Source organism: Tachysurus fulvidraco, chromosome 2, assembly GCF_022655615.1.
Source record: "Tachysurus fulvidraco isolate hzauxx_2018 chromosome 2, HZAU_PFXX_2.0, whole genome shotgun sequence".
Classification (NCBI taxonomy): domain Eukaryota; kingdom Metazoa; phylum Chordata; class Actinopteri; order Siluriformes; family Bagridae; genus Tachysurus; species Tachysurus fulvidraco.
The window spans coordinates 42,669,459-42,691,616 of NC_062519.1; the positions used below are offsets into that span (position 1 = coordinate 42,669,459).

At 37.2% G+C, this 22,158-nt stretch overlaps 2 protein-coding genes across 4 annotated transcripts; both read left to right on the forward strand.

The window, feature by feature from the left end:
* The first annotated feature begins 925 nt into the window (after positions 1–925).
* Positions 926–13,652, forward strand: znf143a (zinc finger protein 143a). Of its 3 annotated transcripts, none has more exons than XM_027136563.2 (16): positions 926–1,069; positions 1,922–2,071; positions 2,158–2,259; positions 2,340–2,417; positions 2,518–2,631; positions 3,821–4,014; positions 4,109–4,168; positions 4,246–4,359; positions 6,317–6,392; positions 7,816–7,941; positions 8,792–8,971; positions 9,062–9,286; positions 10,497–10,606; positions 10,800–10,895; positions 12,226–12,300; positions 13,408–13,652. In XM_027136563.2, exons 2-16 carry the CDS (start codon positions 1,978–1,980, stop codon positions 13,489–13,491), a joined length of 1,728 nt encoding a protein of 575 aa, XP_026992364.2. In that variant the 5' UTR covers positions 926–1,069; positions 1,922–1,977; the 3' UTR covers positions 13,492–13,652. The 3 variants fall into 3 exon arrangements, with proteins under 3 accessions (XP_026992364.2, XP_026992366.2, XP_026992365.2); XM_027136564.2 differs by having other exon boundaries at positions 936–1,069; positions 1,861–2,071; XM_027136565.2 differs by lacking the exon at positions 4,109–4,168.
* A 1,466-nt stretch (positions 13,653–15,118) lies between these two features.
* LOC113636458 (wee1-like protein kinase 1-B) lies at positions 15,119–20,963 on the forward strand. The gene is made up of 11 exons (XM_027136568.2): positions 15,119–15,243; positions 15,358–15,936; positions 16,041–16,210; positions 16,774–16,816; positions 17,424–17,593; positions 19,048–19,316; positions 19,403–19,483; positions 19,574–19,644; positions 19,726–19,896; positions 20,237–20,382; positions 20,497–20,963. The coding sequence occupies exons 2-11, from the start codon at positions 15,358–15,360 to the stop codon at positions 20,645–20,647; spliced, it is 1,851 nt and encodes a 616-aa protein (XP_026992369.2). The 5' UTR covers positions 15,119–15,243; the 3' UTR covers positions 20,648–20,963.
* The last annotated feature ends 1,195 nt before the right edge of the window (positions 20,964–22,158 follow it).

The window sequence follows — 22,158 nt, forward strand, 5'->3', positions numbered from 1 at the left end:
ACTGTAGGTCTAATGGACTCACATTGTGTTTCTATATCAGCTGTGTATGAGGAAGTGGTCATATAATCAGACGTAAAAGCATTCAGTCGGACATGAACAAGAATAAATGGGTAAAGTGATTATTATTTTTTTACTAATTATATTTTACCTGGTTGCAAATTCTGATCTAGGCCTGTGAATGAATTTCACCCTTTTTTTTACATTTGTTTTTGTCTGTGTAAAAAAAAATACATGTCTATTTGTTTATTAAAATAAACATTTATTTATTTGTTTGTTTGTTTGTTTGTTTGTTTATGTTGGATTTTTCTGAGCAGATTAAAAGTCTAGTCAACAGTTTCTTAAATATTATTTAGGATTATTTTTCTAATTATTTTTTATATTTTTCTAATTATAATTTAGCACAAGTGTTTTATAAATGTTAACATAAATTAAGGTAGAATGTATTTATAAAAAACAGAAAGATTTACACCACAGCTTCAAAGAAGGATGAGAATATTTGTACTAGTTTATACTTTAAAATGTAAAAATAATAAAAAATAATTTATATATTCCAAACATATAAAAATAAAACTCTACCTTATATTTATTTATTATCTATCTATCTATCTATCTATCTATCTATCTATCTATCTATCTATCTATCTATCTATCTATCTATCTATCTATTTAAATAGATAAATAAATATCTATATATAATATATCTATTTATATTTATTTATTTATAAACAAATAAATAAACAAACAGATAGATAGATAGATAGATAGATAGATAGATAGATAGATAGATAGATAGATAGATAGATAGATAGATAAATATAATATTGTTTATCTTCTTTTCTTCTTGTATTTTCTTACCTAGTTCTTACCTCAGCGTGCTCGTCCTCCGAGCCTATAGGGGGCGTTCTTTGCTCCCATATTAGTTAATAAAGCACGATGAGGCGTCATAAAGAAGAAGTAGAGTTTGTGCATGGCACAGTTTAACGTGACTAACAGGAGAAGTTACAGCTGGATGTTTACAGTGTTATTGTACAGTAATATTACTGTAGTAAATGTTCCGGACTGATTAAAGGTCAGCACGAAGTGTGTTAATGTTATTATTCAGAGCAGTAACTAGTAACTGGAGCTAATGTTTCTACAGACATTATATTTATTTATAATATATTATAATGTTGTGGTTTTAGCACGAAGCTGATCCACATTGACGGGTTGTCCCCATGTCTTAGCAAGATGTCTGTCTGTCTGTCCGTCTGTCTGTCCGTCTGTCATATCGTCTGTCTGTCCGTCTGTCTGTCTGTCCGTCTGTCTGATCGTCTGTTCGATCGTCTGTCTGTCCGTCTGTCTGTCTGTCCGTCTGTCTGATCGTCTGTTCGATCGTCTGTCTGTCTCTCTCTGTCCGATCGTCTGTCTGTCTGTCTCGCTTTGTCTGTTTGTCTGTCTGTCTCTCTGTTTGTCTGTCTGTCTGACCGTCTGTCTTTCTGTATTTGTGCCTGTCTATTTGCCTCTTCTTCTATCTGTATCTGTATTTGTTTGTGCGTATCTATCTATCTATCTATCTATCTATCTATCTATCTATCTATCTATCTATCTATCTATCTATCTATCTATCTATCTATCTATGTCTGTCTGTCTGTATATATATATATATATATATATATATATATATATATGTTTGTATGTCTGTCTATCTGTCTGTCTGTATATACAGTATATATAGTCTGTATGTCTATCTGATGATCATATAGCTAAGCAGTATGGTACTTCCATCCATCCATTCATCCATCCATTCATCCATTTTCTACCACTTATGAATTAAATAAACTGATTAAAACATATTTCTATCTCTGTATACATTAACCTCAGTATTAACCACCCGCCTTGCCCCGTTTCTCCTGATGCCCCGTTCGTCTCGGATGTGATGTAGGCAGCTGCATTATCAGTATCAGTGCTGCTGTATGAGTGATCGCTCACAGTGGGAACATGCTGCTGGCTACAGTAAACCAGGGAGGTGCAGAATTCACACATGGGCGAAGTGATGCTCAGAACTTCACTTTGTGCCTCGGTGACATTTCAGGTTAGTCGTGAAAATTCAGCACAATGATTCTGATTGTGATTTGTGTGCTTTAACTTCATCAAGTTTATTTGCTGCTTATTTTATAGACGATCAATACATAGACAGCTTGGAGGCTGTGACTCTCACTGATGGCTCAACTGCTTATATTCAGCGAAATGCTCAAGATACCAAAGCATTGTCAGCTTTAGGTAGCAATACTGAAGTCATACGTTTTACGCTTTGCAAAATGAACCATAATGAGTGTTTTAAACCAATAATGTTTTTTAAGATGGGAGTGTACTGGAGGGGCAGGTTTTCCAGCTGGATGATGGGGCTACTGCTTATATTCAGCATGTACATCATGGAGGTGTGTATGTAACATTAATGCTTTAATATTTGTGTCTAACTCTGTTAATATTTATTATTATACACTTATATACAATTTCTGCCTTTCTTCTTGTTTGTAGAGGAGCCTAGTGGACTGTCAGGTGCTGCGACGAGTGAGAGTCTGAGGCTGGAGGCCGGACAGGCTGTGCAGTTGGAAGATGGAAGCACTGCTTACTTACATCACATACCTAAAGGTGTTCAAAGTCTGAATTTTCCTGGATGGATAGATGCTAACACTGAGCCTGAATTAGGGCTGGGCGATAAAATGATAACGATATGTATCGCGATAGACACGTGATCGGTATCAATAAAAAATGTGTTCGATAAAACGTTCACTATTTTGTATTCTTCGTCGGTAGACAACAGAGGTCGCGAAGCATTAATGAAGACACTCACTCTCTGGTAACCTAGCAACATAGGGAGTGACACGCTAACAGCCAATCGCGTAACAGTATCACGTTTGGTTGCGCCATATCGTCGTCTCCGTCGTCATCGTTGCCGGTAAATGAGCAGAAAATGAGCCGCAGCGAGCGAGAGAATTGTAAATAAAAGAGGAAAAGATATTACAGACGTATCTCAGTCTACCTCAGGTCTGTGTTTTATATTACAGACGTATCTCAGTCTACCTCAGGTTTATTTCTCTTTACTAAACACTGCACATATTTTACACACTTTATTCCCCAGAAGGTGAACAGCTAGTGAACTTCCTCACACTAAACCTGCACTAAATTCTCAGCTTTCTCTGTTTATATTTAACACTTTGCACTATTTTATTACACTTTATTAAGCATTTATTACATTTTCTTTCATTTCTCACCTTAAATGTTAAGAGATAATAGTTAAGTGTTCATTGTGACTTTAGACTCATGTTTACATTATAATTATTGGAGGTTTCCTGGTTGGTGACGTTTCTGTCTTAATAACTGAGGGGATTCTGATCAGAGGAAGGTGAAGTTTCAAATAAAAAGGTTTAAATCTAATAGATTTTTCTCCTGGTCCTTTTTTTAAATGGGTCATAAAAAAGATCCATAATTATCGATATGGACCGATATGACACACTGATATCGTGATACAGTTTTCAGCCGTATCGCCCAGCCCTAGTCTGAATTTTGCTAAATGTTAAAATGTTACTAAAGTCATTTTTTTAGGTGTTGAATTTTTACAAGCCAGAACCTTTGAGAATTTTCCTCTATACTGATTCAGACTTTTCTGAGACTTTTCAGAGTTAAAGAGTGAATATATTATTCGCCGGCTATTTAAAAAAACTCAAGAGTGCCAAAGTCTCACAATGAAACATGACGGATGAACTTAGACAACCTGTTTTATGGTATTAAATCCTCCTTTGTCTCAGCATTGTGAGCGTGATCCGTGTGGTGTTTTCAGAGTTGTACGATTCCCCTGCGCTCCAGGCAGTGCAGCTAGAGGACGGCTCCACTGCCTTCATCCAGCAGCCGCTGCAGATGTCCACACCAGATACAATCCTGGCCATCCAGGAAAGTGACACCGTGTCTGATCTTCCTCTGGAGGAAATCACAGACCCTGAGACGGTCACGGTGTTGGAACAGTACACTGCTAAGGTAACACAGGTATACAGGTGTACAATAACATATGAAAGAATGATCAAAGAATAAACTCAGTGTTTATTGAAACCTTTACAATTGGACTTTACAGATAGAAGAAATGGAATTTTATACAAACACTGGGTTGCTCACAAATGAAAATGTTGTGCAGGTATGTGATGGTAGCTACACAAATCCCACTGCCTACAAAACAAATAAAATTAAAATGTAAAACCTTTTCTATTTTAGATTGTTTTTCCGAGTCAGGATGGCCGTCGCAGCGCGCAACAGCTCGAGGAGAAATCGTTTCAGTGCAGCTATGAAGGATGTGGCAAACTTTACACTACAGCATATCACCTCAAGGTGTGTGTGTCTGTCTGTGTGTGTGTCTGTGTGTGTGTGTCTGTGTGTGTGTGTGTGTCTGTATGTGTGTGTGTGTGTGTGTGTCTGTATGTGTGTGTGTGTTTGTGTGTGTGTCTGTATGTGTGTGTGTGTCTGTATGTGTGTGTCTGTATGTGTGTGTCTGTATGTGTGTGTCTGTATGTGTGTGTGTATTTGTGTGCGTGTGTATTTGTGTGTGTCTTTGTGTGTCTGTATGTGTGTGTGTATTTGTGTGTGTCTTTGTGTGTCTGTGTGTTTGTGTGTGTGTCTGTGTCTGTGTATGTGTCTACTGTATATGTGTGTCTATGTCTGTATTTGTGTGTCTGTGTGTTTGTGTGTGTGTCTGTGTGTGTGTCTGTGTGTGTGTCTGTATGTGTGTGTGTGTCTGTATGTGTGTGTCTGTATGTGTGTGTGTGTTTGTGTGTGTCTGTATGTGTGTGTGTGTTTGTGTGTGTCTGTATGTGTGTGTGTGTCTCTATGTGTGTGTGTCTGTATGTGTGTGTGTGTGTCTGTATGTGTGTGTGTCTGTGTCTGTATGTGTGTGTGTGTGTCTGTATGTGTGTGTGTGTGTCTGTATGTGTGTGTGTGTGTCTGTATGTGTGTGTGTGTCTCTGTATGTGTGTGTGTTTCTCTGTATGTGTGTATGTCTCTGTATGTGTGTGTGTGTCTCTGTATATGTGTGTGTGTGTCTCTGTATGTGTGTGTCTGTGTCTGTATGTGTGTGTGTGTCTGTATGTGTGTGTGTGTCTGTATGTGTGTGTCTGTATGTGTGTGTGTGTTTGTGTGTGTGTCTGTATGAGTGTGTGTGTTTGTGTGTCTGTATGTGTGTGTGTGTCTCTGTATGTGTGTGTCTGTATGTGTGTGTGTCTGTATGTGTGTCTGTATGTGTGTGTGTGTGTGTGTCTGTATGTGTGTGTGTGTGTGTGTCTGTATGTGTGTGTATGTGTGTGTGTGTGTGTGTCTGTATGTGTGTGTGTGTGTGTGTGTGTGTGTCTGTATGTGTGTGTGTGTGTCTGTATGTGTGTGTGTGTGTCTGTATGTGTGTGTGTGTGTCTGTATGTGTGTGTGTGTGTCTGTATGTGTGTGTGTGTGTCTGTATGTGTGTGTGTCTCTGTATGTGTGTGTGTTTCTCTGTATGTGTGTATGTCTCTGTATGTGTGTGTGTGTCTCTGTATATGTGTGTGTGTGTGTGTGTGTCTGTATGTGTGTGTGTGTCTGTATGTGTGTGTCTGTATGTGTGTGTGTGTTTGTGTGTGTGTCTGTATGAGTGTGTGTGTTTGTGTGTCTGTATGTGTGTGTGTGTCTCTGTATGTGTGTGTCTGTATGTGTGTGTGTCTGTATGTGTGTCTGTGTCTGTATGTGTGTGTGTGTCTGTATGTGTGTGTGTGTGTCTGTATGTGTGTGTGTGTGTTTGTATGTGTGTGTGTGTCTGTATGTGTGTGTGTGTGTCTGTATGTGTGTGTGTGTGTCTGTATGTGTGTGTGTGTCTCTGTATGTGTGTGTGTGTCTCTGTATGTGTGTGTGTGTGTTTCTCTGTATGTGTGTATGTCTCTATGTGTATGTGTGTCTCTGTATATGTGTGTGTGTGTGTGTCTCTGTATGTGTGTGTGTGTCTGTATGTGTGTCTGTATGTGTGTGTGCTTTTGTGTGTGGGTGTGTATGTGTGTCTATGTGTGTGTGTGTGTGTGTATATGTGTGTGTGTGTGTATCTGTGTGTGTGCTGTGTATAAGCAGAATAAATTGCTTTGCTATAAAATCCTGTTACAAGAAAATAATCAGTAACAAACGAACCATTGATTAATTCCCTATAACACAATGACACAGTGTGTTACACTGCAGTATTAACTGACTGTATTATGTAGTACGTCACTGTTTACACACTAACACACTAACACACTTAACTGAACCTATGTTTAAAAGTCTGCTGGTGTTTCGTCAGGTCCATGCCAGAGTGCACACGGGGGACAAACCCTACTGTTGTGACAAACCCGGCTGTGAAAAAAAGTTTGCAACAGGTAACAGTTTTTAGGATGAACTCTCTGCTGAAGATGTCATTATAAACAAGCACAAACCATGTAAATATAAAAAGTATAATGTTTTAATAGTGATAAATGTTCAAATAAATAAAATGAGACACATCTCTACACCGTTATTGGTGGGATTGGTCCATCATCATCTGGCATTTCTCAGCAATATTAACAAATGAATGAATCAGTTAGCTCTGATGGTTCAAGCCAATGGGAAGATTTTGGAGCCTGAGTTCATTCACAGCTCCTCCTAGCAATCAGTTTTATATTTTATTTTATACCACATGAGGACACGCAGTGGTGAAAAGCCCTACGGCTGCACAGAAGGTCTCAGAGTTTATAATCATTTATAATCACACTTTCTGTGTTTTATAAGCATTTATAATCACTCTCTGTGTTTATAATCATTTATAAGCACACTTTCTGTGTTTATAATCATTTATAATCACACTCTCTGTGTTTATAATCATTTATAATCAGTCTCTGTGTTTATAATAATTTATAATCACACTTTCTGTGTTTATAATCATTTATAATCACACTTTCTGTGTTTTATAATCATTTATAATCATATATAATCACTCTGTGTTTATAATCATTTATAATCACACTTTCTGTGTTTATAATCATTTATAATCACTCTCTGTGTTTATAATCATTTATAATCACACTTTCTGTGTTTATAATCATTTATAATCACTCTCTGTGTTTTATAATCATTTATAATCCCACTCTCTGGTGTTTATAATCATTTATAATCACACTTTCTGTGTTTATAATCATTCATAATCCCATTCTCTGTGTTTTATAATCATTTATAATCACACTTTCTGTGTTTATAATCATTTATAATCACACTCTGTGTTTATAATCATTTATAATCACACTCTCTGTGTTTATAATCATTTATAATCACTCTGTGTTTATAATCATTTATAATCACACTTTCTGTGTTTATAATCATTTATAATCACTCTCTGTGTTTTATAATCATTTATAATCCCACTCTCTGGTGTTTATAATCATTTATAATCACACTTTCTGTGTTTATAATCATTCATAATCCCATTCTCTGTGTTTTATAATCATTTATAATCACACTTTCTGTGTTTATAATAATTTATAATCACACTTTCTGTGTTTATAATCATTTATAATCACTCTCTGTGTTTTATAATCATTTATAATCCCACTCTCTGGTGTTTATAATCATTTATAATCATACACTAATAACTCAGACACCTAAACGTATGTTTATGATCTATATCATACTCAGAGTCGGAGTGTTCCAGTTCCTGCTGCATCATCAGTTCATTATCAGTTTAATTAATAATAATAATCATATTATTAATAATCATCTTGACAGACCATCATACATTGTGGTTAAAGCTGTAATCATGTTGTTATTTAGGACACGGGTTGAAAAACCACATGAGGACCCACACTGGTGAAAAGCCCTACGGCTGCACAGAAGCCAGCTGCAAAAAAGCTTTCAAGAACTCAGGAGACCTCCAAAAGCACATCCGAATCCACACGGGTACAATGAGTGCAGTCCAGTTAGAATCTAATCCTGTGTGTGTTCTGATATGTTTATACCCCTTTTCCACCAAAAAGTACCGGGTGCTGGTTCAGAGCTAGTGCTGGTCCTGGTTCACAATTGGTTCCACCGGGGTGAACCTTCTAAGAACCGGTTTGCCTTTACATCAGTTAGAGAGCGTCACAGAGCCGAGTGTGATGTCACTGTATATGTGTCACGTTACACAGCGACGTTAGTGCAGCAGCGACAAACACAAACACAACATCAACAATGTCAGATGTTACTTTACTGTTAATGCTCATGGCTTTGTGAACCTACATTAACACCCAAACGCGGCGAATCCGACGTGTCCGTGCGGCTCCGTGTAATCTGTATAAACGGAGGTTGTGATGGAGAAAGTACGTAACGTTATTTTATCATTAACACAGAAAAAAGTTAGCCTTAGCATGTAGCTACATACTATCATGTGTGCTGATAAGTGATCATATCGCGGTAAAGTAAAAGTGTATTAAACATCAGTATACTTAAGGTACATTATCTAACAGTAGCCCCGCCCACAGCCCCACCCACAGCCCCTGACGCAAGCGGTTCTTAAGTCTAGACCAGCGACGTTTTGGTGCTACTTAAGAACCACTTTTCCTGGTTCAGAGCCGGTGCTTTGGGTGTCGAAAAAGAAAGAACTGGTTCTAAATTAGGCTCCGAACCTGCACTCAAACTGCCTCGGTGGTAAAGGGGCAATATATTTACATTTATGGTATTTTGGTAGACGTCTTTTCTTATCAAGAGATATTCCACTGACATTTATCTCATGCATTAGAGTAAGGAATTTAACTGATCTTTGACCTTTCAGGAGAAAAGCCCTTCCTTTGTCCGTACGAAGGCTGCGGCCGATCTTTTCGGACCTCTAACATTTGCAAAGTGCATATGCGCACACACACCGGGGAGAAGCCATACCACTGCTCCGAGCCAGGCTGCAACCGGGCCTTCGCAAGTGCGACCAATTACAAAAACCACAGCAGGATCCACACCGGTATTCTAGCTTTTCCATTCAAATATAGAAAACTTGCACCATTCTCATCTTCCCTCATCTTCGTATATTCTTCCTCCTTTTTGTCCTCAGGCGAAAGGCCGTACGTTTGCACTATTCCTGGCTGTGACAAGCGCTTCACCGAGTACTCGAGTCTGTACAAACATCAGGTGGTTCACACGCCCTGCAAACCGTACGAATGCAGCCATTGTGGGAAGACCTACAAGCAGATCTCAACGCTGGCACTGCACAAGCGCACGGTACACAACGAATCGGAGCCCATCGAGGAAGAGCACGAGGACTACGAGCCTCCGGCAGGTCCGAAAGTATCACGTCGTATTTGAGAATTTGAACACAATTTTTACAGCTTTACGGTGTGTCACGCTGTTCTATGCCCTTTATTAAAGTAGTGCCTCTTACGTACCTGGATGATGCACTTTATTCAAGTCCAGCACTCTGTTGCAGCTTTGCTTATGTAACAGAAGAGGGGCGGAGCTACCGGGCACAACCGGTGATGAGAGAAAATTTGCACAAGACCTCTTAGAAATGTATTTGAATTTAGCTCAGTGTGATTTTTATTTTTTCCCCCAGCATTTTACAAATTCTCTGTATTCTGCTAAACTAGTGCCATCTTATTATGTGCATTTGATGTAATTCAAGTGAAAAGTGAAAGTGACTTACGGCTAAGTACGGTGACACACACTCAAAATTCATTCTCTGCATTTAACCCATCCAAAGTGCACACACACACACACAGCAGTGAACACACACACACAGCAGTGAACACACACACACACACACACACACACACACACACACAGCAGTGAACACACACACACACAGCAGTGAACACACACACACACACAGCAGTGAACACACACACACACACACAGCAGTGAACACACACACACACACACACACACAGCAGTGAACATACACACACACACAGACACACAGCAGTGAACACACACACACAGCAGTGAACACACACACACACAGCAGTGAACACACACACAGACACACAGCAGTGAACACACACAGCAGTGAACACACACACACACAGCAGTGAACACACACACACACACAGCAGTGAACACACACACAGCAGTGAACACAAACACACACACACACACACACAGCAGTGAACACACACACACACACACACACCTGGAGCAGTGGGGGGGCACCTCAGTCATTGTATTGCCGGCCCGAGACTCGAACCCACGACCTTAGGGTTAGGAGTCAGACTCTCTAACCATTAGGCCACACCTTCCTCGGCGTATGCTTACGTTTCGTTTGAGACAATACTACACTTTTATTGTTCATACACTCGATGCTAGACTTTGTAGTGTATAGTGTAAGTGCATATGTGTTATATAGCTAAAATAACAAGGTCATCATCAGCCAATCAGCTTGAGCTTGAGCCAGAATTTCCGGCTCAAGCTCAGTAAACAGCGGCGGTCTAAATGACGTATGTGTTTAATAAATGGATCACAGATTTCTAATGGACTTTTTCTTGTTCACCCAGAAGCCATTGATGATCCCTGCATGAACGGTACTTCACATTACTCAGATACGACCTCTGACCTCTCAGCACAGGAGCAGGTCACCGTCGTCACACAGGACGACGATCGTCAGGTTTGAATTCACATTTATACGTCACGGTTAAAAGCGAAGTCAAACATGAAGTTTGGGTTGCATTAAGATCCTTGTTTGTAAAAACGTGTCATTACTGTATTTGTTCTGTACTAGAACAAATTCCTCGTACGTGAAAACATACTTAAAGGCGATAAAGAACGTTCTGATTCTTTCGTTCTGATTCTGTTTACAGGTGGTTGCCAATACAATCACCATGGTAACGCAGGATGGTGACATGCTCACCCTCCCAGCTTGTGAGTCGTTAACAGCTGACAGCACAGAAGGACAGGTGGGTGTGGTCATGGGTCCTTTATGGCCTGTTATATAAGTTCTATAAGGACCAGATGAAGAAGAAACACCTTCTGTTGCAGATTTCTGTTATAATCATTTATAATCCCACTCTTAGTGTTTATAATCATTTATAATCCCACTCTTAGTGTTTATAATCATTTATAAACACACTGTTTATAATCACATACTCTATGTTTATAATTATTTATAATCACACTCTGTGTTTATAATCATTTATAATCACTCTGGTGTTTATAAGCATTTATAATCCCACTCTCTGGTGTTTATAATCATTTATAATCCCACTCTCTGTTTATAATCATTTATAATCCCACTCTCTGGTGTTTATAATCATTTATAATCCCACTCTCTGTTTATAATCATTTATAATCACACTCTCTGGTGTTTATAATCATTTATAATCACACTCTGTGTTTATAATCATTTATAATCACACTCTGTGTTTATAATAATTTATAATTACACTCTTAGTGTTTATAATCACATGTTCTGTGTTTATAATCATTTATAATCCCACTCTCTGGTGTTTATAATCATTTATAATCCCACTCTCTGTTTATAATCATTTATAATCCCACTCTCTGGTGTTTATAATCATTTATAATCCCACTCTCTGTTTATAATCATTTATAATCACACTCTCTGGTGTTTATAATCATTTATAATCACACTCTCTGTTTATAACAATTTATAATCCCACTCTTAGTGTTTATAATCATTTATAATCCCACTCTTAGTGTTTATAATCATTTATAAACACACTGTTTATAATCACATACTCTATGTTTATAATTATTTATAATCACACTCTGTGTTTATAATCATTTATAATCACTCTGGTGTTTATAAGCATTTATAATCCCACTCTCTGGTGTTTATAATCATTTATAATCCCACTCTCTGTTTATAATCATTTATAATCCCACTCTCTGGTGTTTATAATCATTTATAATCCCACTCTCTGTTTATAATCATTTATAATCACACTCTCTGGTGTTTATAATCATTTATAATCACACTCTGTGTTTATAATCATTTATAATCACACTCTGTGTTTATAATAATTTATAATTACACTCTTAGTGTTTATAATCACATGTTCTGTGTTTATAATCATTTATAATCCCACTCTCTGGTGTTTATAATCATTTATAATCCCACTCTCTGTTTATAATCATTTATAATCCCACTCTCTGTTTATAACAATTTATAATCCCACTCTTAGTGTTTATAATCATTTATAATCACATGGTTTCCATTGCCTATCCTTAATGTATATATAATCCTGCATTTGTACGTGTTTACAGAGCAAACAGGAAGCAGTGCTTCAACATCCAGTTACTCTGCTGACAACTTCTAATGGAAAGCAAGTTGCTGTTGAGGTAAAATTACATCACATGTTGCAAATATGTTGTGGTTTTCAAAGAGAAATGACCTGTTTCTTAGCATATCTAATATTACGCCAAACAAACAAACAAACAGAGCAATACATATCACGATTAAACTTTCCCACTGCATTGCTGATACACTTGCAGTTTTAATCTTTTTTAAACTTATATGCAAATGAGTTTATTTAAATATACATGCATTTGCACTATTATAAGGCCAAAAACTCGATTATTTGGATGCAGTTAGAGTTAAAATCATGAAATTCATTTTAGAGTGAACACAAAAACGTTACAGCAGTTTAAAGGGTCGTTCATTTAAATCTAACTCAAACCTGAAGGTTTTTATGAGCCGTTCCTCAGTAATGAGCTTCTCAGTAGCGAGAGGAATAATCCTGATCTTTTAGATGAATTATTAAGATTTTTACTTCGGAAAAATGGAAGATTAAAAAAAAAACTTTCATGTTTTGAGATTTATTTAAAATATAAACTTCATAATATTTTTCACACTAGTGAATGATTATACAATTAACTGATCAACTGATATCATAATGACTAATTTTTTATTTATCGCATGATGAGTTTGACGGGCGGCGCTTAAAGCTTCTTTGAAGTCTGCTTATGGTTGGATAAAGTTTTAAGTTTGATGCAAGTTTTTGGGCATTTTTATATTATTAACTCTTTAGATATGGTGTAGATTTAATTTGACCAGACACATCATTTCTACCCACATTGTGTGATCTCAATGAAGCAGAGATTTGGTTTCTTTCTGTTTCTGCTTAATCATGATAACTAACTGAAAAAGAAATATGATGGGATTATTGGTGTATTTCTCACTTACATTCACTCATATTGAAAGTGTGAAGTTCTTTTATTTAGAGTTTAAACAGAACTGTTGTTCAGTTCACACCTAATCAAGGTCACTATTAAAGCTATTAGACTTCAAAAGCCACCCTGAGGATCGGAAGCAGTCGTGAAAAACATGTTGAGTCACGTAGGAATTGTATTTTTAAAGCAGTTAAGTGTGTATATATCCTGTGGTGTTTTTTATATATAATATATATATATATATAAAATGAATCTTCTCTGGGTTCTTTCCTGCAGCTCAGTGAACAGATGACGCTGGAGGAAGCTCTGAGAATTGCATCAGCTCTACAGCAAGGAGCCACTGCAGAGTTGGAACATTAACACTTTAACTCTTGACTAAAATACTACGTTTTGTCTGCTTATTTTGCTCATTTGTTAAACCTTGGTCTGTAGATCTTAATGTTTACATTGATATTTTTGATAATGTATGTATGAAAGATCAGAAAGACTGTGTGTATTAAACTAAAGAACTTTATAAAACATGCAGATGTGGTGTTTCTGTTGTGGAGAACTTTATAGGAGATACTGAGATCTATTTCCAGGTGGAATCGTAGTCAGAGATTATGATTTATCAAGAAAGGAAAATGAAGAGAGAAATCAAGACACGTTTGGTCATCAAGACACGTTTGGTCATCAAGACATTTTTAGTCATCAAGACACGTTTAGCCATCAAGACACGTTTAGCCATCAAGACACGTTTAGTCAAGACACGTTTAGCCATCAAGACACGTTTAGTCATCAAGACACGTTTAGTCATCAAGACACTTTTAGTCATCAAGACACGTTTAGTCATCAAGACACGTTTAGTCATCAAGACACATTTAGCCATCAAGACACGTTTAGTCATCAAGACACGTTTAGTCATCAATACACATTTAGCCATCAATACACATTTAGCCATCAAGACACATTTAGTCATCAAGACACGTTTAGCCATCAAGACATGTTTAGTCAAGACACGTTTAGCCATCAAGACACGTTTAGCCATCAAAACACGTTTAGTCATCAAGACACGTTTAGTCATCAAGACACGTTTAGTCATCAAGACACGTTTAGCCATCAAGACACATTTAGCCATCAAGACACGTTTAGTCATCAAGACACATTTAGCCATCAAGACACGTTTAGTCATCAAGACACGTTTAGCCATCAAGACACGTTTAGTCATCAAGACACATTTAGTCATCAAGACACGTTTAGCCATCAAGACACGTTTAGTCAAGACACGTTTAGTCATCAAGACACGTTTAGCCATCAAGACACGTTTAGTCAAGACACGTTTAGCCGTCAAGACACGTTTAGCCATCAAAACACGTTTAGTCATCAAGACATGTTTAGTCATCAAGACACGTTTAGTCATCAAGACACGTTTAGCCAAGACACAGTTATCTTAATGGAGAACCAGAACCTTGATGACCTGCTTTGTATTAAAACAACATTAAGATGAATAAAACTAGAGCTAAATTGTTGGCTGGGTTTTCATAAGGCTTCAACTTCAATTCGATTTTTAAGCAGTTGATTTTAAAATAATCCTGTAAAACATGCCTGGTGAATTTAACATGACACAGTGACACACTGACACCCTGACACAGTGACTACCGCACTCTCTATCTAACATTTTACCTATTTAAAGTTTCAAGTAAAGCACTTATTAAACAGGGTGAAGGTATGAAGATATACGTTAGAAATAAATAATAATAAGTAATATATTATTTTAACCTGTATTATTAATTATAAAATATATATATTTAGGATGCATTTTATTTATAATTGTAATATATAGTTCCTAGTTGTTATTTTATTTTATACATTTGACTTTTTTTATTTTCATATTTTATTTTGCTTACATTATACATTTATAATCCAATGTATAAGTATATTATAAACATATACGTTTATTATACAGTTAATTATTTTGTATTTGTTTTATTTGATCTGTAGAGTGCTCATGCGGTCACGTGACTTCCAGCCCCGCCCACTACCTGTGTTCTATTAAAACCCTGCTGTTTATCTCATGCACGTGAGTGTTGATTATCTCAGTGCTGTGAGCTCAGTGCAATATTTTGAGTAAAGGTAATTTCTTTATTTCTGTAAACTTATTTAGTCTTGAAAGCAATTGTCCAGTTCTTCTTTTACAAAGAATGAAGGGTTTTACATCTTAAACTGGACTCTAATTGCTCATTACAGATGCCCAGGATGAGACAAGTTTGCCAGAGGTTGGATTTCAGTCCCGGTGATGAAGACAGCAGCTGTAGAGGAACCTCAGAGGACCTGAGTTTTCTGCCACTCCTCACAACATGGGAAGAGTTTTCCAGAATCGGGCCTGAATGTAAAGAACATGAAAAGAACCTAAATGAAGACATTCTGAGCTCTGTACATTCTTCTGCACTGCAAACAGTTAAACCAAGAGACCCCGAGACAGCTAGAAGCTCCTCAGCCATCTTACACAGAGAAACATCTCCATCACAGCAGTGTCTGAGCTCCTCAGCCATCTCACACAGAGAAACTTCTCCATCACAGCAGTGTCTGAGCTCCTCAGCCATCTCACACAGAGAAATATCTCCATCACAGCAGCGTCTGAGCTCCTCAGCCATCTCACACAGAGAAACTTCTCCATCACAGCAGTGTCTGAGCTCCTCAGCCATCTCACACAGAGAAATATCTCCATCACAGCAGCGTCTGAGCTCCTCAGCCATCTCACACAGAGAAACTTCTCCATCACAGCAGCGTCTGAGCTCCATCAAACGCTTCAGAAAATCTCACAATGTATTACGCCAACTTGCTGCAATTCACTGAACGTATTTAGTTTATTTCTGTGACATGTTTATAGGCTGTTATTAATTCTTAAATCTGATCTCTTTGTGTTTCAGTCTAAAAGACATTATTCTGCGCAAAAGGCAGAAAATCTGCATTCATCCGTCACTCCAAAAGCAGAGATGAAGAGACGAGGGATCAATATAAACCCGTTCTCTCCAGACTCCCTCCTTGTCCAGGCCATGAGCGTAAAGAGAAGCCGCAATAACGGAGTACATCAGAAAGAGTAGGTGGATTTTGTGTGTTTATTCACTCCGATTTACAGGAAACCCGAAACAATTATTATATAATATATAATATAATATTATAAAAAAAAACCCTCAGGTGCAGCGATATGTGTACAAATTGGTTAACCATAACATTTCTGTTTATTCGGATAATAATGAAAGATCTTTAAACTAACACAAAAATTGGTCTCATTTGTAATTTATTCTCATTATAAAATACATGTTTTTGTTCTCATCCTAATGGAATGAAAACTGTTATTATGTTTAAAGCCTTTTATTGCTAATAAATGTACTGTATTATCTCTGGTGCTTTAGGACTTGCTGTTTGTTTCATTTATCAAAAAATAAAGAAATAAAATACTGCCAATGACGTCTTATATTATAATGTTTTCTTTCGTTGACAAGACTTTAAGAATTAATTAATTATTAATTAGTATGTATTTATTATTATTTTATTATGTATTTATTTATTTATTAATTCGTATGTATTTGTAGGTGGTTTTTAACAATGGGCTTTTATGCGAATGGATCAGTAACGTTTGATTATTTATTTATTTTACAGCTCATGCGAGGACTCTGAAGAAGAATTCATCCCTCCATTAAAGGTAAATGTTTTACACCATTACACAGTTTTATGTTTACTTTTTTTTTACAATCTCTTTTCAATTCTAGTGAATGAATAAATGAATGAATGAATGAATGAATAAATAAATACAAAAAATGAACTGGTGAATAAAGCAGGGTCTGATCTATAAAGAAATAAATGTATGTTTTAAGTAAAATAAAATAATTTTTTTAAACGATTTACCATGAATATTTATCATTCAGTTCATGCCTGAAAGCATTACATCAAATATTCCTTATACATCTTTCCAAAAAATTTTTAGTAGAATATTTTTTAGAACTTAGCGACTTTGTGTAATTTATTTATTTATTTTTTTGCTCTTTAATTCGTTTTCAAATTTCATTTTTAAAAACGAATTCTTTGCACGATTTTTGCGTATATAAATGTAATTAAAGCTACTATTATACACCAACACAAAATTTGTGGAGTTTGTTGACGTCCGGATGACGTCTATAACGTTATAGTCCATAATACACCAAACTCTCCTGAGTCACTTCAGCTTTTCCCAAATATGATTTATTAGACTGTTATTTATTAGACTGTTATTTATTAGACTGTATCTGATATATTTTTTGTTTCCTTTACAGAGAACGAGCTTTGTGGTGAGACAAACATCTCGCTACACATCTGAATTCTACGAACTGGAGAAAATCGCCTCTGGAGAGTTTGGGGCTGTTTTCAAGTGTGTAAAAAGACTCGATGGTTGTGTTTACACCATCAAGCGCTTCAGGTCACCGTTAGCGGGTTCTGTGGATGAGTAAGTCTGAGTCCTGAGATCTGTTCATCCTGTTGTGCTGGTCTGCAAAAAAAGGCAAAAACGTTAAGGTTGTTGGATGTATGAGGCGCTAAATTTTTATATTTTCTATTCACAGATTTGCTTCTTTTTTAAATAAATAAGAAATAAAAAATAACAAATATAACAATAAATCTACCAAAAGAGTACGAGTTAGTAAAACATGTCTAAAAATAGGTTTAATAATCTAGTGACTATATTTAATATAATTTAATTAGCCAAATGACATTTATTTATCATTATAGGTATTAATTTGTTAGTTTATTTATTTATTTATCAGCTCTCAGAACATTTAACCAGACAATGGAACTGATTGTTGCATAACTACAGAGAAGTAAGACGAATTCCACATGTTAATATTCACAGGCACGGTGGCTTAGTGGTTCGTTCGCCTCACACCTCCAGGGTTGGGGGTTCGATTCCCGCCTCCGCATTGTGTGTGTGGAGTTTGCATGTTCATGGTAGACATGCATGGTTGATTGGCATCTCTGGAAAATTGTCCGTAGTGTGTGAGTGAGAGAGTGTGTGTGTGTGCCCTGTGATGGGTTGGCACTCCGTCCAGGGTGTATCCTGCCTCGATGCCCGATGACGCCTGAGATAGGCACAGGCTCCCCGTGACCCGAGAAGTTCGGATAAGCGGTAGGAGATGAATGAATAAATAAATATTTACATCTGCGAATAATTACGTACGTAATAAATACACTTTAAGTCTCTCACATTTTTTTCCGGATGTCGTGCGTGTCTTAATTTGACGTTTTTAATCACCAATGTAATTCGGTCCCTTTTAGCGCCTACATATTTCTTTTCATGTTATTTTCTCACAATTTAATCACACGATGTCTCTGATGTCTGTAATTTCAGGTGACAATGTAGTGAGATTCACCTTCTGGTTTTTTCTCACCTGTGAAATGGACCGTTTCTTTAAATTGTTGAATTGTTTCTCCTGAGAATATTGTATCGATTACATTGAGTTAAACAGACTACTTTTTTAGGAATATGTTATTATTGACCATAAACTCTAATTATGGCCCTATAAATACTCTAGCTAGGTTTTACGCATGCAGTTATTTTATATTGCAGCAAGTCATCAGTCACTGAAACCAGTAGGCGTTTCTATCCTATTACTGATCGCCATGGCGATTATTTTAATCAGTGGGTGCAACTAACAACTAGCATTCCACCTGACATCAAATCTAAAGTAAAATGAAAGATGAAAGAGAAGTAGCTTGTGCTCTTTGCCTTCTCTAGTCACATTGTCTCTGTATGTAAGAATGCATCACAGCTCATAGTGACTCTGGCGTATGATGAACTGGTTGTATTCTGGTAGGATGTTAGCTGCACTTCTGCACACTGAAAGCATCAAAACGAATATTTATGAGTGAACTAACACATGAAATGAAATGTGGATCTCCTAACAGGCAGAAAGCTTTATGGGAGGTGTACGCACATGCCGTGTTGGGACAGCACCACCATGTGGTGAGGTATTACTCTGCCTGGTCAGAGGATGGACACGTGCTGATCCAGAACGAGTACTGTGACGGAGGAACACTCGAGCACCTGATCGTGGAGAACCGGAGAACATTGAAGTTCTTCTCTGAAGCTCAGTTGAAGGATTTGCTTCTGCAAGTCTCCCGGGGATTGAAGTACATCCATGCAGCTTCTCTCGCTCACATGGACATCAAGCCGAGTAAGTTTGACCTTATTAATAAAATAAACCTGGTTTATCTGGTGTAGTTCTTTCTAAATCATCATGTCCTGTTGATATGTTTTTAGGTAGTATATTTCTATCAAGGAGAGCCGCAGGTCACGATGCAGACGTCAAGGGATCGAGTGCAGACGTTGTGTACAAAATAGGTTTGTAAGAATATTTTCACTTCCTGTTTTTGTTTGGGAGTTTTTTTGTTTGATTATAATGAATAATAGATGCTTTTTTTACTCTTTTAGGAAATCTTGGTCAAGTGACTCACATAAGCAACCCAAGAGTGGAAGAGGGAGGCAGAAGAATTTTAGAAGAGGTAAATTTACTCCACTTTTCTATTCCAGTACAATGTGTCATTCATTAATCACCGGCTGAACTAACCACACCGGTCTTGCAGGGCTACAGGAATCTACCTAAAGCAGATATCTTTGCACTTGCACTCACAGTACTATCTGCCTGTGGGGCAAAAATGCTCCCAATGATTGAGGAAGAGTGTCATAACATACGCAGTGGGAAACTCCCAGCTGTAGCTCGAGTGCTTTCAGAAGAATTTCAACAACTACTCAAGGTATGTTTACTGTCTACATGGGAAGTATATTACATGGGAAGTTCCCTTGCAGCAGGTTTATTTAAATACAGTATCATTTAACAACAGCTCATACTATTTACAGATTTATGTGAGAAGGGAAAGATTACCCTTAATCTTTACCCTTAAACCAGAAAGGAGTTCTGGTTTCTTAGTAACATGATGAACACTTATTAACTTCACAAGACAGAAACTGAGAGGTTTTTATGAAGAATGTTTCTAGCGTCTGTAATACACTTTTCACAGACATTAATTGTAACTATAAATGGATAATAATTGTGATGTTCATATATGAATAAAGAATATTCCTAATTTATCACAGCTCATGCTTCATCTGGACCCCATTCGCAGACCTTCATCCTCAGCCCTTAGTAAACACGTCATCCTCCGTCCAGCCTCCACACCGAGTGCCTGCATCCTGCGTGAAAAGCTTCATGCACAGAAGCTCAGAAACGCACTGCTACTGAAGTAAGTGCTGTGCTTATTTACAGGTTTAAAATCAACCAGGATTTTCTATTTAATAAACACTACTTATTTGCTTGATATCTTCTCTAAAGTCACTTTGCTTTTGGGTTTGTCTAGAGAACTGAACGAGATCCAGTCAGCCACAGAAGCTGCAGAACCGAACCTTTCTTACAGGACCATGACCTGCTGCAGGGGAAACGAGTACAAAGGATCATCAGAACCAGTCGGGAAAAAGATAAAGCGATCACTCAGCTTAACCATGGCCTGAAATCATCTGAGACCATTTTGTTTGTGAACACTAGGTTCTGAGTGTGAATAGATAGATAGATAGATAGATAGATAGATAGATAGATAGATAGATAGATAGATAGATAGATGTGAATAACAAAATTCCACTGTGCTGTAATGTGTGGCAAATTTAACAGCTCTTTCAGTATTGAAAGATGTGGTGCTTTTTACCATAAATGTAAAAGTCATAGAAAAATAATAGGTATATATATATATATATATAACTTATGCTGTGTATTTATTAATTGTCAGTTTCATTCATTCATTCATTCTCTGGACGGAGTGCCAACCCATCACAGGGCACACACACACACACACACTCATTCACTCACACACTACGGACAATTTTCCAGAGATGCCAATCAACCTACCATGCATGTCTTTGGACCGGGGGAGGAAACCGGAGTACCCGGAGGAAACCCCCGAGGCACGGGGAGAACATGCAAACTCCACACACACAAGGCGGAGGCGGGAATTGAACCCCCAACCCTGGAGGTGTGAGGCGAACGTGCTAACCACCAAACCACCGTGATTCCCTTCAATTTCATTCAGTTTATTTTTATTCAATTTAAATGGAAGGCTTCACTATTGTAAGACTTCACATTGAGTTTTCAGTATTATCTTAAAGATGTAAATTGATGTCACTGTCATTTTGTGACTTACTGTGTTTAAGTAGCACTTGAATGTAAAAGTATTGCACAACCTGTTCCTGAATGTTTCAGTTAAATGAATTGTTTTGGCCATATGTATAAAAGTTTCCTTCATGGTGAAAGAGTTTCACTGTGCTGTAATGTTATATAATAAAAGACAGTGTGCACATTTCACCCCCGGCTGGCTGTTTGTTTGTTCGACTCCTAGCTGCTTTACAAACTATTCCACCCAAAGTAACACCAAAATGTAAGTAGTAGTATAAATAAAAGAAATATAAGGAATTTTCAGCTGTGATTTGCAAGGAAGTGTAGAAGTGCTTTCACAGGGAGACTGGTAATCAAATAAATAAAGTAAGGATTAAATTCAATAAGGAAAAGACTATAAAATGTTAATAGAAAATAAAATATAAGTTTTAAGATTCAACATTATATCTCCATGGACTTGGTGCCAACCTGAGCTCATGTTACTGTGTGGAGTTTCATGTAAGCTGCACATGTCCACGATCGATTCCTGGTTGTCCGGTTTCCTCCGACATCTCCAAAATGTGTGTGTGTGTTTGTGTGTGTTTGTGTGTGTGTGTTTGTGTGTATGTGTGGTGTGTGTGTGGTGTGTGTGTGTGTGTGTGTGTGTGTGTGTGTGTGTGTGTGTGTGTGTGTGTGTGTGTGAGAGAGAGAGAGTGTGTGTGCGCACGGTAACCTGAGATTGACTGACCTCTCAGCTGAGTTGCTCTCAGCTGGAAATGCCAGGACCTGCTGTGACCCTGAGAAACAAAAAACTAGAGTAAATTTAAACAGCAGAAATCATAAAAATGGAATTTGGGGTTAAACCTGTATGCAGATA